The sequence below is a fragment of the Pezoporus flaviventris genome, unplaced genomic scaffold (assembly GCF_033815535.1).
Source record: "Pezoporus flaviventris isolate CSIRO_AGI_PZ_B2104156 unplaced genomic scaffold, CSIRO_AGI_Pfla_v1 ptg000006l, whole genome shotgun sequence".
NCBI classification, from domain to species: Eukaryota; Metazoa; Chordata; class Aves; order Psittaciformes; family Psittacidae; genus Pezoporus; species Pezoporus flaviventris.
The window spans coordinates 3,215,884-3,236,854 of record NW_026892554.1 but is presented as its reverse complement, the minus strand read 5'-3'; the positions used below and the strand labels follow the sequence as shown (position 1 = coordinate 3,236,854).

Sequence of the window (20,971 nt, the reverse complement as noted above, 5' to 3'; positions counted from 1 at the left end):
CAGGTACAGAGCTGGGTTTTAAATGAGTCTGTCATTGCCCCAAGAGAAAATGCCATTTTCTCTGACAATCACAGTAAACTCTCAGTTATCAAAAGCAGTCCCTAGAACTTCTTTAAGGAGTCTGGTCTCATTCCTGTGACAAGTTTGGATTCAAAAGTGTCATGTTCTGGTAAGCAGCTCGTTTAGAATGAAGAGTATTTTCAGCACTAAACACACGAGATGTAAATTCAGGGGCTTGCAGCCAAAGGCACCATTCTATAGAACAGAAAGAGCACAGGCTGTTCCCTACAGCTCTGCTCACTGTGACAGAGGCAGAGGGCAACCTCTGCAGCATCTCTGTTCTGGTTAGACATCACCCCTGTGGACTATGAGCCATGTCAGAAGAACAGAAGGAATTTTTTGGCTTCTGAATCAGGACCCTTGGAGGACCCCTCCCATTCACCACAGTGAATAACAGCAAATTGAAATGCAGGCACTGCCTACCCCAGTTCCCTGGCGTTTAGCAAGCACTTGCATCAGCTGATTATCACCAGTCGTGTTCTACCCAAAGCTCCCGAATATTGCAACAACCTTCTGTAGGGAAGAACACAGGATGGGCATACAACACCATTAATACCATGGGAACAGCAACTGGGTTTGAAGATGCAATGTCCATAGACTGGATATGCACAAATGCACCGATGAGGGGAGCTGGTCGTTTGGGGGTTGGCCCCAATTTCTACATTTACAAACAAGAGAAGCCGACAGTTTAATGCATATTTCTTTTGCAGAGCAACTCGGCCCTCGCTGGAGTTGCTGTGGCTGTAACTCGCTGTGTTAGGAGCCATCCCCAGCAAGAAGGCACTGGAGCAGGAGGTAATTGAGGGTTGGCTCCCAGAGGGAATTTTGCCTTAAAAGGATAACTCCATTGTCATGATGAAACCAGCTTGCTTCCACTGCCCGCAGAGCTTTCTGCAGACACGGCTGCCAGAGCTGGAGGCGGTGGCGAGTATTAACAGCAGACAGCCAGGAGCAGTGACTGCTCCTTAAATCCTACAGGAGCGCTGGCCTCTCTGAGCCGTGTTCTGTGAAGGGCAGCAGGACGTGCAGGCAGCCCCAGAGGGTCACTTCAGTGCCGTGTAACAAGAGGCCAGCTCCTACCATCTGCTCAAGGTAAAAGGAAACCTAACAAGTGAGGGATTGCAACCAGAGGAACCAGCCTCACATGGTGAGCTTGCACTGAAAATGAGCAGTGTTTTCAGAGGGGCAGGCAGGATGCCAGCTGAAAGCATGCCAAGGCCACGTAGGATTTTTTTCCAATTAAGTATTTCTTCACCATAAAATAACCAAACCCCCAGTTCTTCATTTGAGTCCATGGAGCAATTCTGATCTTTAGATCTCTGATCTTTAGACTGGATCAAGGAGAATGATGAGAGAGCAGAACCCTAGGGTGGCCTCTCGCCCAGCAGCAGGCTGCTGGGAAGGGAGAGACAGGTTTGAGGCCAAGTTTCCCTCTGGAAGACTTAAGAGCAGTGACTTGAACCTCAGCTTCCCACAACCCAGAGGAAACTGCCTTAATTCTAACACAGCTCCAGGTGTGGATACCTCCTTCTCCGCTGGCCAGCCCACCCACCTGGAACCTTGCACTGTGCTCTTCTGTGCAGTGCTGGAAGGGCTGCACTGTAGTTTTCACATGGACTAAGGCTGCAGTGGGAAAGACTGGGTTTGGCCCAGCTATAGTGCCAGGCACTGGTTTGCACCTCGCAGCTAAAGCCTCCCTGTGCAGATCCTGGGTGAGGTTTTCAAATCTGACTCATGCTCATGCGGTCTCTAACACAGAATAACCCACTCAATGTGCTGCAAAAGAAGGAACCAGGACTCGGTGTTTCCCTGCACCCTGAGGAGCAGACAAAATATGCACCAGTGAGCAACAGCCAGCTCTCAAGAGACTCCTGAGCTGGCAGTGCAACAAAGGCTTACACAAATAACACACCATCCCTTCCTCTGAGGACTGGCAGCCTGCAGAGCCCCAAGCAGCTCTAGTCCTTGTATTACAGTGGGATGGAAGCCCAGAGAGGTGGTGGGGCAGATTTCTGGTCACCAACAAGCCATCATTGGTGGAAGCAGGATCTCCTAGCACTGAGCACTGAACACCTTTAAGACCACCAGCAACTCCCTCCTAGATCTCAGGAGTTGCAGTAACTCTTCAGCCGTTCCCAGCTTTTCCCAGGTGTTGCTCCATCTGGTTCCAGGCCGTTCCTATGCCTGTGAAGCATCCGCTTGAAACAGTCCCATTTTGGGAGCTCTGCAAGCAGCCATGGAGACTCAGCACACTTCCCCTTTGCTTTAGGGGTAGAAAACTTTATTTTCTAATCAGTCTTCCTATGCAGAGAGATGTATTAAAAACTGCAGCAGGGTAACTGTGTTAGTGCCGATAAACAGAAACTCATCCAGAGATTAACAGCAGAAAGCTGGAGAATTACAGGTGTCTACAGGCACAGACTGGTTGCCATTTGGCTCTCCCTTTCTATGAGCAACAGCATGAAAATGAGTCAGGCTCCATAACTGAGTCACAGCAAGTGAATATAAACTTCCTCTTCAGACCAGGAGAACCTGGGCAGGTGGAGGAAGAGCTCTGTGTATTCTGCCCTAGATAAACACTGCATGGTGCATCCATGGAGCTGTGCAAGTCCTGCTGCAGGGCCTGGGATCTGCAAGCCTGTCCCAAAAGGAAGACCCTCTGGTGGAAACATATGAGATACATATATATAACATCTGCCTTCTGTTTCCTGTGCTCTGTACAGAGTGTCTCTCTCTACAGATAACCCTGTCCTTAAAGAGAAAGCACGGGTTGTGCTTTTCAAATGCTTCTGAGACCAGCTACAGTTTGAATCAGCTCATTCTGTGTCTGTGCTCAGACCACGTGCAATCACCACATCTCAGCATCATCTGCTACATGCTCAAGTGATGTGATGACACATCTGCCTGGGGTTGGTTGTTCCCTCATCCCTCCTTCTACCAGCACATTGCACTGGAGCCAGAAGCAGGCAGGCAAAGCACTTTCTGCATTTATATGTGCCCTCTGCACAGACAGAGCAGCGCTGACATGCAGCTGTGCTCCTCACCTCCTCTCCACTGATGTCATGATTTTCCATGTTGCTGCTTGTGCCCAGAAGCGAGGAAGCCCCTGGAAAGCAGCAGCCCATTGTGGGAGCTGTTCCTGCACTGATCACCAGCAGCAGACTTTAAAGGAAGCCTGGTGGGCTGCAATAAAACAAAGGCCACAAAGCTATTTGACATAGCAGAGCTCCTCGTAGAGCACACGACTGTGGCTGCTGTCCCAGCCCCCTTCTCCTGCCTCTAGTTCCAAGACCATGAAATTACTCATTAGGTTTGGAACAAAACTCTTTCGGTGCACTTCCATGTGGCTGGAGGCAGAGACAGATGTTTTGGGCTCTGGAAGAGAATTGCTGAGAGAGAGAAATGAAACACTTCCAAAGCTGTGCTGCTGCCTCCTAACAGTGCGCTTTCTTACTCCTATTGCACTCCATGGTTTCCCATGGGATCAGAGAAGAAGGGAGCGATGGCATCACAGCCTGGTGACTCTTTGCTTCCACTTTGCTGTTACTAAATGCTCAAACACAAGGTTTTTTGGTCTGAATTTTGCACTGGGTCCTCCAGCATAGTGTAAGAGCAGCGCAGGGCTGTGCCTTTGGCTGTAGGTTTCAGCTTTTCAGGTTTGTGGTTGTAAGATCCTACATTTCAGCTGCACTTTTGTCCTGAAAAAGCAGAGAAGGGATTGTCTTTAGGAGCCAGACAGCCCTCAGAGGCTCAAGAAGCAGAAGATCCTCCCTCTTTTTACACATGCAGAAAAGTGAGAATAAAAGCATTGCCTGCAGGCATGTCAGCAAGGGGATTAGGATTTACTGTCCGATTCTTGCTTGGTTTATACAATGCAGCCGTTGCCACTGCCCATAAGCAAACACTTGCTCAGCATTCAAGGCAGGGAGGGCTGGGATCCCAGCTCCATCACTCCATTTCTCCTCTCAAATTCAAGAAAGAAGACTTTTCTGCCCTTCAGATCCTTCCCTGCTACACTTGCTTTTGTTCACACAGTGTTTTAAGAGCACACTAGTCTTACAGTCCTGGTTTTGAAACACCAGCCTCCACTCTTCCAGTAAGGAATACAATTCAAAGCAAGGCCAGCCTGACCACTGTGAGACAGAGGCTGTCACATCAGCTCCTGGTCAGACCTAGGACTCCTGCATTAAGAGAGTTTGACCGTGATGGGCTCCTACAGACCTCCTTCAGCAAAGCACCACAGAAACAACAAATGTGTGTTGTACCCCCCCAGTGCCTTCTAAGTTATCAATCAGGTACAAATGATACTGGACCTTTTTTTTGCTTCTCACATCTTCCTGCAGGAGAGATGTGAGCCCAGTTCTCCTTCTCCACACCTGGAAGGAGAATACACTGGGTTGGGAGATGTGGTGAACTCGTGTCAATAAGCTCTATGCAGAGGCCAGGGATCAACAGGAGTGACCTGATCATCAGGAACAGACCTGGCCACAGTGCTAATTGTGTGTAAGATTCGCTTTCAAAGCCACATAGAAGCTTAAGCCCATTTATCTTTCCAAGGGACTTAAAGGCCTATCGGCTTTGGGATGTGAGAGTGACATGAGAGAGAATTCAAACTCACCAGCTGAAACTTCCAGTTGCTGTTAACATGGATAGAACAAGCCCATGCAGCAGCATCTTGTCAGGCAAGACTCACTCACTGACCCTTTCTGTCATTTCCTGGCTTCCTTGAGACTTCTCCTTACAAACAAGCAAACAAACAAACCCCTGAATTTCTCTAACATGTGATTTCCTCCCAATGCCATAATGCTGGATTACTCCTAAACCAGAGAGCATCACTCTGTGATACAGGCTGCTTCCTGAGCTAGGAGCAACAGCTCTGCTGGAATACCTCCTCCTGCATTGTCTGAAACACTATACAGGATGAGCAGAATCTGGGAAGACAGGGAAAATGGAATTACAGGCTTGTGAAACGGACACTAACAAACCCCTGAAGTGTTGAGCTCCCTCCGCTGCATCTGTGTTTAATCCAGTCATCAGACAGTCTCTGTTTAACCAAATATTTGACTTCAGAATTGGGCCTGAATTGTTATTGGCAAAGCTTCCAAGCTCCACGGGTCCCTCTGACAAGCTGTTCCTCTGTGGAAGCCTTGCGAGGAGATGAATGCAGCCTTTGAGGAAAGTGCTGGATCCCTTCTCAGGCTTCCCGAGTGGGTTTGTGGAGTCCTGTCAGGTGTCCAGAGTTTCTGAAAGCTTCACGTATTGACTGTTAGGAGCTACAGGGCTGATGTTTGTGTGCATTGCTGGGGTGTTCCCAGAGGAGTTTTGGCTTCGCAGCATGTCACAGCAAAAAAGATATCAAAGAAAGTCCCAAAAATAACTTAGTCTACAGAACAACTAAAAGCCTAACCCAGACAAAAAATAAATAAGATGGAGCCACACATGAAGCCATGCAGCCAGAGCTGTAACGTGTACTCCATTCTAACGGGACATACCTGGAAGCGTGGTTTGCAAACCAGGACACACCATTAGTCCCTTTCATACCCACAGCGGGGACATAAAGCCCCTCAAACATACAGTTCCTCATGGCATCAATGGCAGCTCTGTGCCACAGTGCCTGAAGGACCTGGTTTAGGCGCAGAGCCCATGGTGGCTATCTCAGAACATGGTGCTGTTTGATACCCAGTCATGCAAAAACAGTTCATAGGCACTGAAAGAGGAACGTGGGCATCCCCTTTCCCATGCAGTATTCAAGTGGCAATATTCATTGGAAGCATATGGAAGCCAATCCTCCAGGGCTGGAGTTCCCTGAGCTTGGCTCCTCCACTGTAGGCAGCTCCAGTGAAGCAGAGGCTTGGCATCCTGGACTGCAGGCAGCTGCAGGCAGGAGGAATCACCTTCCAGATTTGCTTCCAAAGGAAGATTATAAATTAAAGTCCAATTTGTTAAACCTTTAGGTAAGCAACTCTTTCTACATAAACATATACTAGTTTGTGGGCTGTGTTACACGGCTAGCTGCAAATCTGACTGACTTTAACATCACAGTGTACACAACTGAACCAGAAAGCAAACAGAAGCACGTTTTAAGGTGGCATGGATTAAAAGAACCTGGCTCATGATTTTTCAATAGAGATTGAAAACAGTGATTAGCCTAAACTAACATGTAAAAATTGTGCTTGCAAGGTATGCTAGCACATATGCTACCTCAGAGAGCTTCACTTCCAAGTGAGAAAGAGCACATAACTGCCTTAGCTAAAATTATTCTTCAAGTGAAATAGTCGAAGACTTTAACATTTTCTGAAAGATGGGGTCAATATCTGGAATATATTACAGAAAGGGCTCAAATTACCGCCTCCCCCTGTCATTTGTTATGCTACAGCGTTAGTGGAAAAATCCAAAAGCTCTCTAAGGTCTGTTAGCTAGACAAGTACTCAGCATCGCTAACAAATCCTTGCAGCACCCTGTACTTAGTATCAGCAGAAAGTTCTCATTCCTTCCATCCCTGAACACATACCTATTTAGTAAGGACAGAAGGAACTGACTACATTGCTTTTTTCCTGCCTGTTGGAAACACTCACGCGCACGAGCAGATGCAAATGTTCAGTGCATCTGTGCTCCTTCTCTCCTGAGGTCAGCATTAAGCACCAGAAGAGCTGTAAGTGATCAGTCCTGGCTGATTCAAGCTCTGGAGGAGGTGCAGACAATGACATTAACAGCGGCAGGTTAAATCCAGACAGCTTTCCATCCAAGGATCTCTTGCAGTGTAACAAAAGCCTACCAAGAGCCCGAGGTCCCACCAAAGGCTGGGATGGATGTTCCATCCATACAAGCAGGGATTATTCTCTGCCCTATTCAGTGCTATTTCCCCAGCCCCCAAGCTCTGCGGTACCCCGTGAGAAGGGCTCATCCCTTCTCAGTCATTCCTGCTGGAGCCACTCCAATTTGTCTAAAGGCACTTAAATATTCATTGCGAGAGCAGGGCTCTGTCTGGCCGGGTGCACAAGCTGCTCTCCAGGGAGAGGGGACACCTGCCTTCTCCACTCCCTGCTCCATCAAATCATTAATTATTTAAAATAACAGGAAAGAGCAAGAAAAACTCTCCCCACCAGACATGCTCCCAGCCTGCTATTTACGGTACTCTCTGGGGTCTTGTGGAGACCAGGGAATGCATCTCCCCTCCGGCAGAATCAAGGATGAAACCTAGCTTTCCCCTTCCCTCGGGGAGGATGCTCTACCCGCTGAGCTATTGTGCAAAAAGAAGGGCTTCGCCTTTATCCAGACAGAGCTTATGTTTGCTTTTCCTATCGGGAGCGCATGTCTTTTTTTTTAACTCAATTTGAATAAAAGGAAAACAAAACATCAAATCTAAAGCTCTGAAACCAGCAGCTACCCACAGACCCACGCACAATCTGTGCAGGCTCAAGAGCTAGGGGTCTACCTCCCCATTTCACAGCCAAGTCCTTGCACTGGGTCAGCTGCATCAGTGCAGTGCTTGGCTATGGAGACCCTCAATAGAGGGCTTGAATGAGGTGGAACCCCACAGCTCAGCCATGCTGCTCCCTGCCCTCAGAGCTCTGGTGCAGCAGTGCCCACAGAGAGAAGTTCCTATCACATCAGAGCTGCACAGACCCGAATCGGGGTTCCCGGGACAGGGGTGTCCCCAAAACTGACCTGAGCGCGGGGAACAGCCCCATCTGTACCTTGGGGTTCATCGCTCGCTGCAGCAAACGGTGGCAGATGAACAGCGCTGGCACCCTCATGTGGCCGCCGGGACCGGCGTGTGCTCGCACTCAAACACCGAGCATGGAGGCTGCGAGACTCGGCCAGGAACCTGCTGAGAAGGAGAGAGGGGGCCATGACAAGGACAACGCCTCTAGGCCAGCATGGCGCAGGGAGGGAATACAGATCGGATGTCCCCTCTCCTACCCGGAGACTGGCAGCATCTGACTGCTGGAGAAACCAAAGTCCTGATGGAAGCTCATGGCTCCTGGTGCTCACCATCCTGGCTTTGAGTGATGCAAAGAGTTAACCAATGTTAACTCTTTTTTTGGGGGGTGTTAGGGTTAAGCGGCTTGCTTGACAATGTTATTGCTTGCCCATAACAAACATTTATCATGTTCATTATGCCATGTTAGAACAGGATGGGAGGACAAGGCTACTGATAAGAGGAAGGAACTTTCTGGGCCCTGAAACAGGCTAAAACCAGCCTTGTGGTTTGGACAATGACCAAGTCACCAGGGAGCATGCGCAACTATTAAGGTAAAAAGTTTAAGCAGAGGAAGAGTCATTTACTTCATCTTGAGACCCTCACCCACGACCACCAGGAGTTACTGCGCAGGTGCAAAGGACCTTTTCACTCATTACAATACAAAGCAGGGATAGGACATGAATATGTATAGGTGTGTTGTATAACCTAATAAATATGTATGATTTAAGAGAATGATTTAGGGGAGAGATGAGGTTGCAGTGCGCATGCCTTTCGGGGAACGATCCCCCATGCGCCTCAGCGCTGAATAAAGCATACCTGCTTTACAAGTTTAACCAGTTGTGGAGTCTACCCGCGTATCGTGCGGAGCAGGTCATTCCTTTCTCCTCACACCACCTTCCAACGCGTCTGAGGGCCAAAGAGCAGTGTTCACTGCATCAACCCAAGCTGTTGCCCGATGCCTCGCTCCAAGACTGAGCGCAAGCAAACACAGGAGAGAAAATGGAAGGAGAACACTTGCGTGCCACACTTACCCTGGCAAACCAGATACGGGGAGAGGGCCCAGACCCACACCAGAGACCTTGCAGCGGCTGAACCGAAATGGCTGTGGCAGAAAACATGGCCTTTGCATAGCTCCAGGACTGATTTGCTGCCAGGACAGCCCCTACCTGGCCCTTCCTGATAAGACAGCAGCATCTCTCCAGCCCCAACACGGATGGCACTCACAGGACCAACACCCGGGTTTGGGTTTTAGGTTTTTTTTTGGCTGTTTTGGACCTTTATTTTCCTACTTTTTGCTACCTAACTCATACCCCAGGAGAGGCAGGTACCAGAGCAGGTTCTCCCCCCAACCTCAGCTTAGCTGCTGGTTCCTTCCTCCTCAGGCTATCAAAACGGTAAAGAAAATAAAAGACAAAACCAGACCCAGATGCTGAAACAGGAGATTTAACTAAAATTGAGCGTAGGGTGCTTTTAACCCTCTCCTGCACCGCTGATGTGCCTGGGCTATGTGGTACATGGGAGCATCTCATCCCCTGGAAGCACCCAGATCTGAACCTTGTTTTCAGGGCGAAAAAACCAACAGCCCGGCCCATATTTCCCACATAACGGAATTCCCTCTCCTTCTACATCCGTTTGGAAAGAGAATTAAACCACCCGCAGCCTCCGAGTAGCAGCACCTCGGCGAGCCGCGCTGAGGTAACGAGCGGCACCGGCGTGCAGCCTCCCGGCCCGAAATGGCGGTGCCTGCGTTTCCCCCCTCAACTCCCCTCAAACCAGCCCGAAAACGCCGTGTTCGTGAGGAAAACGCCGTGTTCGTGAGGAAAAGGCTGTGTTCGTGAGGAAAACGCCGTGTTCGTGAGGAAAAGGCTGTGTTTTGGGTTATTTCGCTTTAAATAACAGCTAAAGGGGCGCTGTGCAGCCGCGCTAGGCCCGCCCTGAGGCGGCGGGGCCGGTGCCATCAGCCCGCCCTGAGGCGGCGGGGCCGCGCTATGGGGGACGAGCTGGCGGCGGGGGACGACACCCGTGAGTGGGGCCTCGGGGGGCCGCGCCGGGAGCGGGGTTTGTGCGGTGGCAGAGGGCGGACCCAGCGCCGGCCTCCGTGGGGGCTGTGGGGCAGGGCCGAGGTGCTTTAAAGGCGTCTAAAACCCCACTGAGAAACAAAGCCGGTTTATAGCCTACTGCGGGAAAAGGGGTGATTTAGCCCTAGAGCATCCTGTATCCCGTCCTGTATCCCTAAGATGCTGCATGGAACGCCGGTAACGCTCACTTCAACGTTCTGGCCCCTCTTTATCGGCCGGTGGCTGGCTGTCCGGGGCTGTCTTTGTGTCCTGCAGCCTCAGCAGGCAGTTCTAGCGTGTTTCTTTGCACACCTTTCCTCTCCTTTGATACTGTTTTAAACCTCTTGCGTAATAAGCTGCCTGTGAGTTGGTGCATTGCACTCACGGTGAATGGTTTAAATTGTTTTCCATGCTGTTTGGGATAACTGAATTCATATTCAGTGCTATGAGGTGTGAAATACCCTGGAATGTGAGCTGGGAATAGAAGGAAAACTGCTAAATACCTACTGAAACACTGACTGTTGGATGGGTGCATGGTATGATGAGGAGTGCATTTACATCTACAGGGCTGGCTTCACCAGTGTGGACACTAAATGGGAAACGCAGACCATCAAAATGAAGAAAGAATATGAAATCAAAGGGATGTTTGGCATCTCTTGGCAATGGTGATTGTAAAATGTAAGAACACATTTTGGTCACCTGGGGAGCAGGGACAGCATCATTGGCTTAACTGAAACACAGGATTTACTCCACTGAACAGAGATAAGCTTTTGCAAGGATGTCATTGTTATCCGTTGGTGTTGATAATTGGCATAAACTCTACACACTTTTGCCACGTTCTCCTCTCAAACGAAGGGTCCGTGCAGTGTGGAAATGCAGTCCCATTAACACACCTGACCAGAGAGAACAACGTCTCAATATACAGCACAGAAAATCCGATTCCTGTAGAAATCAGTGTCCAAGTCCTACTGTTTTAACAGCAGGTCCAGCACTCTTGAATGATCCCTATTAAGATCTCTGTTGTGTTTTTCATGAGCTAAAGGTTTTTGTTTGAAGGCAAGAGGAAAAGAAATTTGAGGGTGAAGTTATACCTCTGCTGCCTTATGAGCCTGTAATAGGGGTGCCTTTGTACTGTGCTCCCCAGAGAGAAATGGGGTAGTGCTATTTGAACAGCAAGCGTGTTTATCTCCTCAGTGTGGTGGGATGGCAACACTAGGATGCTTTGATGCCTCTTGTATGGCATATGGTTAATGTCTAGCCAATATGTTGATACAAGCTGCAGTTGCACTGAGCCCCTGCTACCCTCAAACTGCAGCCTGAGATATGCAGAAAAGAGCAAAGCCAGCTCTCCAGTGGGATGTGACTGGCTCAGGGTCTAACTCAAGCCCTTCTTGAATGGATTCCCCAATAGTGCTGGGGCAGAAACTGAGTCCAACAAAGACTGACACCAGCCTTGCCAAAATCCTCCATCAGGCTGCAGCAGGCCCAGAGTCGCAGCCTTGCTCTTGTTTCTTGGCAGGAACGTTTGCTCAATCAAGGAGAAGATTGCTGGGGCAAGGCCCAGCGTGGAGAGCTAACACTTAAATTGTGCCTAACTGTGCAGGACAAATGCTGCCAGTCAGCTAAATTAGGTGCAGAACTGCCACGGTCTATTAAGAGATGCAACACTAATCACAGGCCAGGCTAGTGGTTTTGTGCTGCTTGGCTGGTGCAGGTTGCCTGAAGGGGAACAGCAGGACCATGTGTAAAGACCTCCTTGTAGAGCAGTGGGATGTAAGGGGAAGGATGGAGGAAGGGGTCTGTGTCTTCTGCCCCAGCCCAGGCCTTTGCACCAGCTCTGGGCCTTGGCGCATGCCCAGGGGACATGGCCTAATGGGTCAGAAGGTTTTTGAGCTGGAGCAGAGAAAGACATTGAATTAGAATTGAAGCCTGTAGGACTGGAAGAGCACTGATGTGGCACAGGGTACTCAGGAGACAGTTGGAGAGGACAAATCCAGCAAACACGGCAATGTCCATAGGGCTGGGATTCTTGCTGGAAGAATCTTTCTGCACTTGAAGGCCACTTGAGATGAAGGGGAGGTTTGTTGGGACATGCTGCCCTGTGCTCCTTGCCAGCACTGTTTTAATGCCCACTCTTCTGTCTCTGCTGCAGTGCTTCATTCAGAGAAGGAGTTCCACGATGCAGCGAAGCGTAATGACACGGCCAGGATGGAGCAGCTCATCAGGAGAGGGGTTGACATCAAAGCCAAAAACAATGTAAGTCCTTGGGTTTTCCACCTCTGGGCTGCAGGAAGTGGGGAAGGTGTGTTTCAGAACTGCTCTTCTGGTTAGCCACTCAGTTGGTCAGAGCTGTAAAGTACACCACCCAGTGCTCAATAGGGCCTGTGGCAACTGCGCAGTTTCACACAGCATTGTCATCTTGGCCAGACTGGAAAGTTGCAAGCACTGAGGGAGGGTAATAATTTATGGTTCCCCTGGGAACCTGTGTGCCAGATACACACAGCTGCAGTGAAAGGTTTTGATTTTGCCATCTCTGTTCACTGAGGCTCTGGGACTAACAGTTCCTGGTGCAGGTCTCTCATTGACCAGTAGGCACTTGGAAATACAGGATTGTACCCATCCCTACTGTTTCAATCAGTGGTCAGCAATGGTCTTTATGCCTGTACTGTTGTTACAGTCCAGAACTGTAGTTTCTGGGTAGAAGATGACTAACACTTGTCTGCCTGACAAGAGAGGAAAGAGAGAGAGGGCTGTGTCCAAAGAAGGCCTTGCACAGTGTGAGAAGTTCTGGCTGCATAGATGGCAAAGGAGATTTTGGCCTTCAGGAAGGCTGGTGGATAAACACACACTCTGCATACATCAGCCTCCCCTCTCTTCTTCCTTCCCTTACAGGCAGACCGGGCTGCCCTGCACTGGGCTGCAGGAGCAGGGAACGTGGATGCTGTGCGACTGCTCCTGGACCACAATGTCCCGGTGGATGACGAAGACAATGTACAAAGGCTCCCTTATATGTCCTGCAGATGTGTTCTGTGCTGGGGGAGCACCGGGGCTGGTGCTGGGCTGAAAGTTACAGACATCACCTTAGCCCTGGGTGGGTGGCACAAGGCATTGCAGTGCTTGGGAAGCTGTGGCAGGTGCAATGCCTTTCTGGAGCAAGCCTTGTTTTCTGCTCTTTTTGGCCTTCTGCTTGCATGCACAGTGACCAGGAAGTAGGCTGGCAGAATCAGTGAGAATGATGGGGATGGTGGTGGCTGCAGATAGCTGCGTCTCTTTTCTTTTGCCCAGTTTGGAATGAATGCACTTCTGCTGTCTGCCTGGTTTGGCCACCTCCGTGTCCTGCAGATCCTCGTCAATGCTGGGGCCAAGATTAACTGTGTCAATAGGGTAAGAGAGTCTTGCTGTGTGGGTCCTTCACACAGCTCTAGAGAGTGATGGATGGGGGAGAGGCTTTTCTGTGAGCTAAGGTGATCATATGTGACAGCATCTGCTATGGTGACTGCCATCTCCACTTCTGCCTTATTCCTAAACCAGGAGTAGTATTTGTAGCTTTATGGGTATACATTGCTTGTTCACTTCACGTGTGCAGTAGTGATGTGGAAGGTGTTATAGAAATGGGAAACAGGTTTAGTGTATCAGCAGTCTTTGTATTTTTAAACAGACCTCGGTCAGGAAAAGGAGCATTAGTACTTGAGTCATAACCTGCTGTCTGCAGCACAAGCTAGTTTAGCCCTAGAGGTGGAGGGAGGCATGGAATGGGTCATTGCTAATGGAAACAGCTTGTTAAGAAGAGACTGTACCTCAGTTCTGGACTTGTTAAATGAATAGTCATTTATTCCTGTTCTCCTCTCCAGAATGGCAGAAACCTGCTCCACTGTGCTGCTCAGAAGGGACACATCCAGGTAATGGAGTTCATCATGGAGGACCTGGAGGATGTGTGTGTGGATAAGACAGACAAGGTAGGAAGGCTTTTCACACAAATGTAAACCAGAATAAAACTTAACAGAAGAATAATTTTTGAAGTGCAGCACTTTTTCCCACTGTGGACTGGATTATTGTCCAAGGAATTATCGTGTTGCTTACAGCAGATGCTCTAATCTTGTGCTTTCTGAGCCTTTCTTGGACTGTATTTCTTTGTTTCCTTGTTTCCAAAGTTGGACAGGACAGCGTTCCACCTGGCTGCAGAGAATGGGCACCTGGAGGTGGTGGAGTTCCTAATTCGACTGGGTTGTTGTCGCGGTGCCAAAGACAAGGTACAGGCATAAAACACACAAAAGGGAGGTAAATTCCAAGGATTAGAGGATGTAAAAGTGAGGGAGCAGGACACCAAATGAGGCTCATGCAGGCAAACTGTCAGCAGTTGTAACTGTGGTTGTGGTATGTCAGGGCTCTTCTTCCCTATCCACTTGCACGCCATTTGCACCTCAGTCCGTGTTGGATTTCTCTCCAGTGCTTTTCAGATGGGATACACAGTGAGCCTGGTGGTCCATGCTCCAGTTAAGGTAGCTGGGCTCCTTGCCTCACTGCTGCCCCTAATAGAAGACTGCTTCAGGCTTGTGATACTGGTTACAACCTCCTTTTCAGTCATGCTGGATATACTCTGTGCAAGGTTGTGGCATATGAACACTCAGTCCTGTGATACATACATGTATGAAGTGGTTATACTTTCAGGAAGAAAATACAGCATTGCATTTAGCTGCTAAAAATGGACACCTCTCTGTGCTTCAGAAGATTATAGATGCCGGAGTCGACCTTGATGAAAAGAACATGGTAAGTGTATTTAGATGAAATAAACCCCACAGCAGTTTTACCCTTTCCCTCCCTAGACATAATCTCCTGCCACAATCAGGCTGAGCACTCAGTATTGACAGGAGAGGTCTAGAGGATAGCTTTTACCTAAAGTGTATGTGTTCAAATGCAGGTCACAGTTGCATAGCACCAGTGAAAAGCAGCATCTTCCTTGGACCAATATCCAGTTCTAAAGTGTTGCCTTTTACTTCTGTATATGCTCACCTTATCACTCAATTTGATCTCCATTTTTTTCCCTGACCCTTGTACATTCAAGCACCTAAATAGTTATCGAGTGTGCTTTAAACTACACTTTATAGTATTGACTTAGTCACTGAACATATGGACCTTCTGTTTGAGATGTCTTTTTAACAGACCTGCTTTGGAAAATTATGTGGGTGGAACATGGTTAATGACTTGATAGCAAATATTGGCTTAGTAACGTTGTTATTTATTCCAGGGCATGCTCCCAATTGAGCTTATCGGCAGTTTTTTTAGTCTTATTTAGTTACTGTCTTTGAAAAGTATATTTGATTGTGATTAAGATCTGAAAGAAAAGGGACACCACCTTCTGTGGTAACTCTGGTGGCATTTGTTTTCCCCCAGATGAGCTGCCCTTTGTGCAAAGAGCAATAATCAAAGCAGATTAAACCTTCTGCTTGCTTCTGTTTTCATGTAAAGAAATGAGCTCTGGACCTCAGAAGGGAGAACGAGTGGTTGGGGGCCATGATTTTTCAGGTCCTCCTGTGGCTGTCTCTGGGCTATTCCAAGAAAATGGCTTGTCTTCATTGTCCATGTGAAATGCTCTTTTGTTTGCTAATGGGCTGAAAGAGAGGAAAAAAATAGGAACACGATGTTTGCCTTGTGGCCCATGGGCCAGCTGTCTCCAGTGGCATAAGGACAGAGCAGTACTTGGGCATATCAGTGGCAGGTAACTGTGCCCTTTATCTTCCTAACAATACACTGGAGATCCACGGCCCTCAGAATTGGTATTTTAACATGTAACAGGTTCAGAAGACAGGGTAGAGACCTCATTCTGCTGCTCTGTCTGCTCCTTGTCTACAGAAACGCTGCTTGTCTCCTTTTTTGCCTTGTCCAGGAAGGACTTACAGCTCTGCACATGGCTGCTGAGGGGGGTCACAGTGACTGTGTGAAGCTGCTCTTGGAAGCTGGTGCTGATGTCAATGCTCAAACACAGGTTAGCTCCACAGGGGTGGTTCCATTTCCAAACACGACTGTGTGGATTTTTGCCCAAATCTGTGGCCTTCCAAGTAGGGCACCTATTATTGAATGAGGCCACGTGGAGCCCAGCACTTCACAAACAGTGCAGATGGCTTTATACAAAGAGGCGGGTGATGCTCTGGCTGTGGAGACAGTGTCTGTGAATTTCTTGGTATGGGAGCTTGGGGCTCTTGCAGGAGAGAAGCAGGGAGACCTCTGTGGATAGCCTGTAACAACTGCAGCCCTGAGAAGCCCTGACTCACACCCATCTCTTTTGATGTGCCTCCCAGAAGAAGATGAACTGCCTTCATTATGCTGCACTGCATGGCTACGAGGAGACAGGCAGGATCCTTCTGGATGCAGGAATCCACATGGATGCTGTTAATCACGTAAGTCTGATTAATGCTCTTATCACTTACAAAAAGGTAAAGCCAAGTTGTGGAGCTATTCAAGAGCACAAAGCAACTTCACAAGGACTAGTGCTGCTGTGGTGTCTGTGCTTATGGAGCAGTGCCCCCAGTCTACCTCCAATCCAGGCTGGAATCTGTCTTGGAATAAGACATGCTGGGCACAGCATGATCCTTTCAGTGCCTGAGCTAAGCTCTTCCTAAGCACAGGCTCTTCTTTCCACAGCAAAACACATCAGCGACACACATTGCGGTGCTGCAGAACTTCCCAGCCATGGTGAAGCTCTTCATCGATGCAGAGTGTGACCTTGACATTGCAGATAATGTAAGACTGCAGCTCCTGTTCTTTGAAACGTGAACCAGTTCCATGGGGGATTTGATCACCTTGGGGATAGGATTAGAGAAGAGTGCTTTAAAATGGGGAAAACCTGGAAGCTTAACTTTGGAAACATGAGAGCTGTGAAATGATTGAGTATTGCAGTGAGGTAACCAGTTGATGACATTCAACACCTGGGCTGTGCTAGGTCTCAAATAGCATCAGGGAGGGTTTCTAGTGCTGGTGCTGGGGCAAACCAGTTCTGCTCAGCTTGAGGAACTTAACTCCAGTTTGAGGCAGGAGGGTGTTTAGCCCTCAGTTTAAAAAGGGATAGAGGGGAAGGGAGGGCAGAGCTGACAGGGTTCTTACAGCACTTGCTCCTGGTATTGTTCTGTTCTGTCCTTCCAGCCTCATACTTGTCTTCCTCTAAAACATAGACCTTTTCCTCCTCCTGCAGAGGCAGCAGACCCCTCTGCACATCGCTGCAGAGCACGGCAGGCAGGACATGGCAGAGATGATTCTCATTGCAGGAGTTAATCTGAAGCTAACAGACAAGGTAAATGTCTCCATGGGTCAGACAGATTCCGTGGGGTCAATATGGAAGGGAGGTTAGTAATAATATTAAAATCTGGGTATTTCCAGGGAGAAGGCCTTGAAACACTGCTGAGCAGGTTATTTTGCATTCTAGTTAATTCAACAAAAGCATTGTGTGAAAAGCAGATATATATTATAGCAAAAGGAATTCTAGAGGAATCGGGTAAGTTGCGTGCAGCCTGAAAGTGTGGTACATATACAGAAAATGCTGAAGCGGGTTTGGGCAGCCTGTGGAACCACAGTGGGACTCAGCACAGGGAACATGTTCCCACTTTGCTGTGTGAAATTTGGTTTCTGCTCACATCTGAGACTAGAACTGCTCTCCCTGGCATGCCTGAGGGCTGGGCTGGCTCGCTTTCCTTTGTGCAGCATTCAAATCTTGTTCCTTTCTGCTATAAGCTTTTAGATACAGACACAAATCATCCCTGTGCAATCCCAAATTATATTCATGTTAAGGAGTGTAATTACAGTTTCATAGTCCCATCAACCTGTGCTTCTCCTAGGAGACTGTTTCTAATCATGTGTATGTGGAGCCTATAAAATTAATGAGGTTGTATAAATCACTGGAGTTTCATGTGCCAGCAAACCTGCTGTGCAAAAGACTATAAAACACCTCAGACTGTAGTGCTGAGCTGGTCCTTGGCTGGCTGCACCCATGTTGCTGGGGGCCTAAGAGCACCCTGCCTTCCACTGAGGGATGCAGGATGCTTTCCCGACCAACAGCAAGATGCTGCAGAGCCTGGAAAAGGACTCCTCTTGCCCTTAAGGCAGTAGCTCCAAGCTAGCTCACATCCAAGGTGTGTACAGGTGGAGAATAGGGATTGTTCATCCTCATTGCTCAACAGGCCATGCTGCCTGCTACTACAGACTGTGGGGTGGGCATGGAGATGGTACCTCCTAAGCAAGCAAGGTCTTGTCCAGCTCATTTGTCCCCTTCTCATTTCAGCAAGGGAAGACATCTCTGGACGTTGCTGCTCGGGGCAATCACATCAACCTGGCAGACATGATTATCAAAGCCGATCGGTTTTACAAATGGGAAAAGGTGAGCAGCATACACACCATCCCCTGTGCTTCCCAGGGCAGCTGTGGCTTTGTCCTCTCCATGGTACCACCTGTCAAAAGGAAAAGAAATACAGGACATGCTGGGACAGCCTGACCTCTGCTTTCATCTCCTTACTTAAGAAAAACAGAAGTCCTTAACATGCCCACAACATCTGCTTAAGGCTTTCCTTATTTAAAACAGCCCCTGTTGCTAAAAAACCCAGGCTGTGCTGAAGGGAATGGGGGTTTTCAAAGATTCTTTGGCAGCTGTTCCCAAAGCCCTGCAGAAGGGACTGCGATACCATTAGCTCCTTTTGCCCAGGAGGAGAAACTGGGAGGCTGGGGAATGAGAGGTACATCTGCAGTATCCTAGCCAAACCCTCTCTTCTGGCTTTGCAGGACAATCTGAACAGTGACTCTGACTCCTGGGTAGCAAAGAACTTGACCTTTAAGCAAGATCACAGGCTGGAAACACAGCACATCCGCTCAGTAATGTGGAGATTGGCTACCAAGTACCTCAGACCTGGTGAATGGAAGAAGCTGGCACATTACTGGAAATTCACTGATGCCCACATTAGGGCCATCGAGCACCAATGGACAGGTATAAAACACCACCCCAATATTTGCCTTCCTTCAGTTGGTCTGTGATTCTAGGAGAGAAGTCTGCAATAACAGCAAAGCATGAATTTGTCTAGGAGTAAAGCACACAAACACAGGGGTTACCAGTTCATTGCTCCCTCCCGAGGCACTTGCCAGACCTGCGAGTTCTTGCTACAATTCCTGTTCTATAGGACAGAAGAAATTTGGTAGTTTTATTTTTTGTCTTTTAAGGAGCTGAACCAAACAGGCAGTGAAGTCCCATAGGATTTAAGAGATATGTTAGTAGAAACAGGTTCTTTGCTTCACAAACAGATCACACCTGGTTTGGTTACTGTAGTTTGCACGATGCAAGGATGGGGCTAAGCTACACTCTGGGGCAGAAAGTCTGTACTGCCATAAGAGGTTGCCCGACAGGCCCAAGCTCATGCATGGCCACTCCATGAGTTTCACATGAATTAGCAATCACACCACAAGCAGGAATTAAGCTAAACTGTACTTTAGAGCCTTCTAGTAGGCTCCAGAGAGGAGAGCGGGATGAGAGGTGTCCAAACTCACCAGTTCAGAAATCCACTCTGGTCAGGGCCATGCACTGCAAGCACAGGATTTCACTTCTGGTTTCATCTTGCCAGGCACTAAAAGCTACAGGGAGCACGGCCACAGAATGTTGCTCATCTGGCTCCATGGTGTGATCACAGCAGGAGAAAATCCAGTGAAGGGATTATACGAAGGCCTTGCAGGGATTGGAAGAAGAGATTTAGCAGGTGCTATATAATGCTTTTGTCTTCCTTCAAATAATGCACACTGAGCACTACTTGAACACTGTGGTGACACAGCGTATGCGGAGGAAAAACTAACACAACTTCACACAAGGTGAAAGCCACCCTGCCCCTTGCTACCTATTATTAATTAACGCATCCTGCCACAGCTTTATATTTTCATAGAATGGTTTGGGTTGAAGGGACCTTAAATCTCATCCAGTCCCAGCCCCTGCCACAGGCAGGGACACCTTCCACTAGAGCAGCTTGCTTCAAGCCCCCGTGTCCAACCTGCCCTTGAACACTGCCAGGGATGGGGCAGCCACAGCTTCTTTGGGCACCCTGTGCCAGCGCCTCAGCACCCTCACAGGGAGGAGCTTCCTAATATGTACTGTAAATCTCCCCTCTGGCAGGTTAAAGCCATTCCCCCTTGTCCTGTCCCTACAAGCCCTTACAAAAACCCCTCTCCAGGTTTCTGTGTAGCAGAACTTTCTCTCTTTTACAGAAAGCATTCGGAAAAAAGCAAACGCCGACTCTGCCTCTCCACGGAAGTGTGTAGCAATGTAGCACCAGGAGAGCACCAGAGACTCCTTCCACTTGTCCTCAAGTTAGAGGAGAAACACTTGCTGTGCTGCTGATCAGGAGGCAGCTGCAACTTAAGGGCTTCTTGTCATCAACAGCTGGCACCACTGTTGCTTCCCTCTCTGGAATAGGGAAGGCATCAGCAAAGCCAATGGCTTGAAATGCCTCTTTACAGAGGAAGGAGAGTTTTGTCAGCTGCTGCATATGGTCTGGGTGCTGTAGCAGGAGCTCAGCGAGCCAGCCTCATTTCTCATACTGTGAGCACCAGGAACTACTGTTTTACTATAACTGGTTTACATCTCATTTTTGTATGTAATTTTTAATTGTCTGTTTGTAAGTTATTGAGGGCAAAGCCCTTGCTTTCAGGACTGTTCTTTACTTACCTTGTTTTGGGAAGTGTCTGTCCCTTGTGTCCTAGTATGTTCAGAATGTCCTTCTTAGGGCAGGAATTTAGAAGAGTCAAGGCTCCCACTTGGTCCTTCTGGAACCACGACGGCTGTGATCTGTAACAGAAAATTTCAGATATCATTAACATACACTGTTTATAGATGTACATTAACCTATACATACTGTTCATGAATCAACCAGGTAACTTCCTTAATCCATAGGTTACACTTTTCAAGCTGTAAGAGAAGAATGATCATTGGTTATCTACACAGCCTCTGACAAGGACATAGTTTTCTTAAATACTTACTTATCACATAATACTTTGCATTTATTTTTTACAGTGTTTCAAGGGTAAAATAATGTCTGTATTTCAATAAATCCAAGTTTTACCCTTATATTTGCAAGTTACATCCTAGTTATTCATTATTAAAACAACACTACATAATTTTTACTTAGAGCTA

The 20,971-nt window shown here is 48.3% G+C and overlaps 1 protein-coding gene across 6 annotated transcripts; it reads left to right on the top strand.

Annotated features, from left to right (window-relative positions):
• The first annotated feature begins 8,864 nt into the window (after positions 1-8,864).
• On the top strand, positions 8,865-20,341 carry ANKDD1A (ankyrin repeat and death domain containing 1A). 6 transcript variants are annotated; one of them, XM_061446642.1, is made up of 15 exons: positions 8,865-9,004; positions 11,975-12,078; positions 12,715-12,813; positions 13,108-13,206; positions 13,674-13,778; positions 13,974-14,072; positions 14,491-14,589; positions 15,707-15,805; positions 16,119-16,217; positions 16,462-16,560; positions 17,009-17,107; positions 18,092-18,187; positions 18,586-18,787; positions 19,416-19,547; positions 20,047-20,341. In XM_061446642.1, exons 2-15 carry the CDS (start codon positions 12,031-12,033, stop codon positions 20,106-20,108), a joined length of 1,437 nt encoding a protein of 478 aa, XP_061302626.1. In that variant the 5' UTR covers positions 8,865-9,004; positions 11,975-12,030; the 3' UTR covers positions 20,109-20,341. The 6 variants fall into 6 exon arrangements, with proteins under 6 accessions (XP_061302626.1, XP_061302629.1, XP_061302625.1 ...); XM_061446641.1 differs by lacking the exon at positions 8,865-9,004 and adding an exon at positions 9,624-9,787 and having other exon boundaries at positions 16,122-16,217; XM_061446640.1 differs by lacking the exon at positions 8,865-9,004 and adding an exon at positions 9,626-9,787.
• The last annotated feature ends 630 nt before the right edge of the window (positions 20,342-20,971 follow it).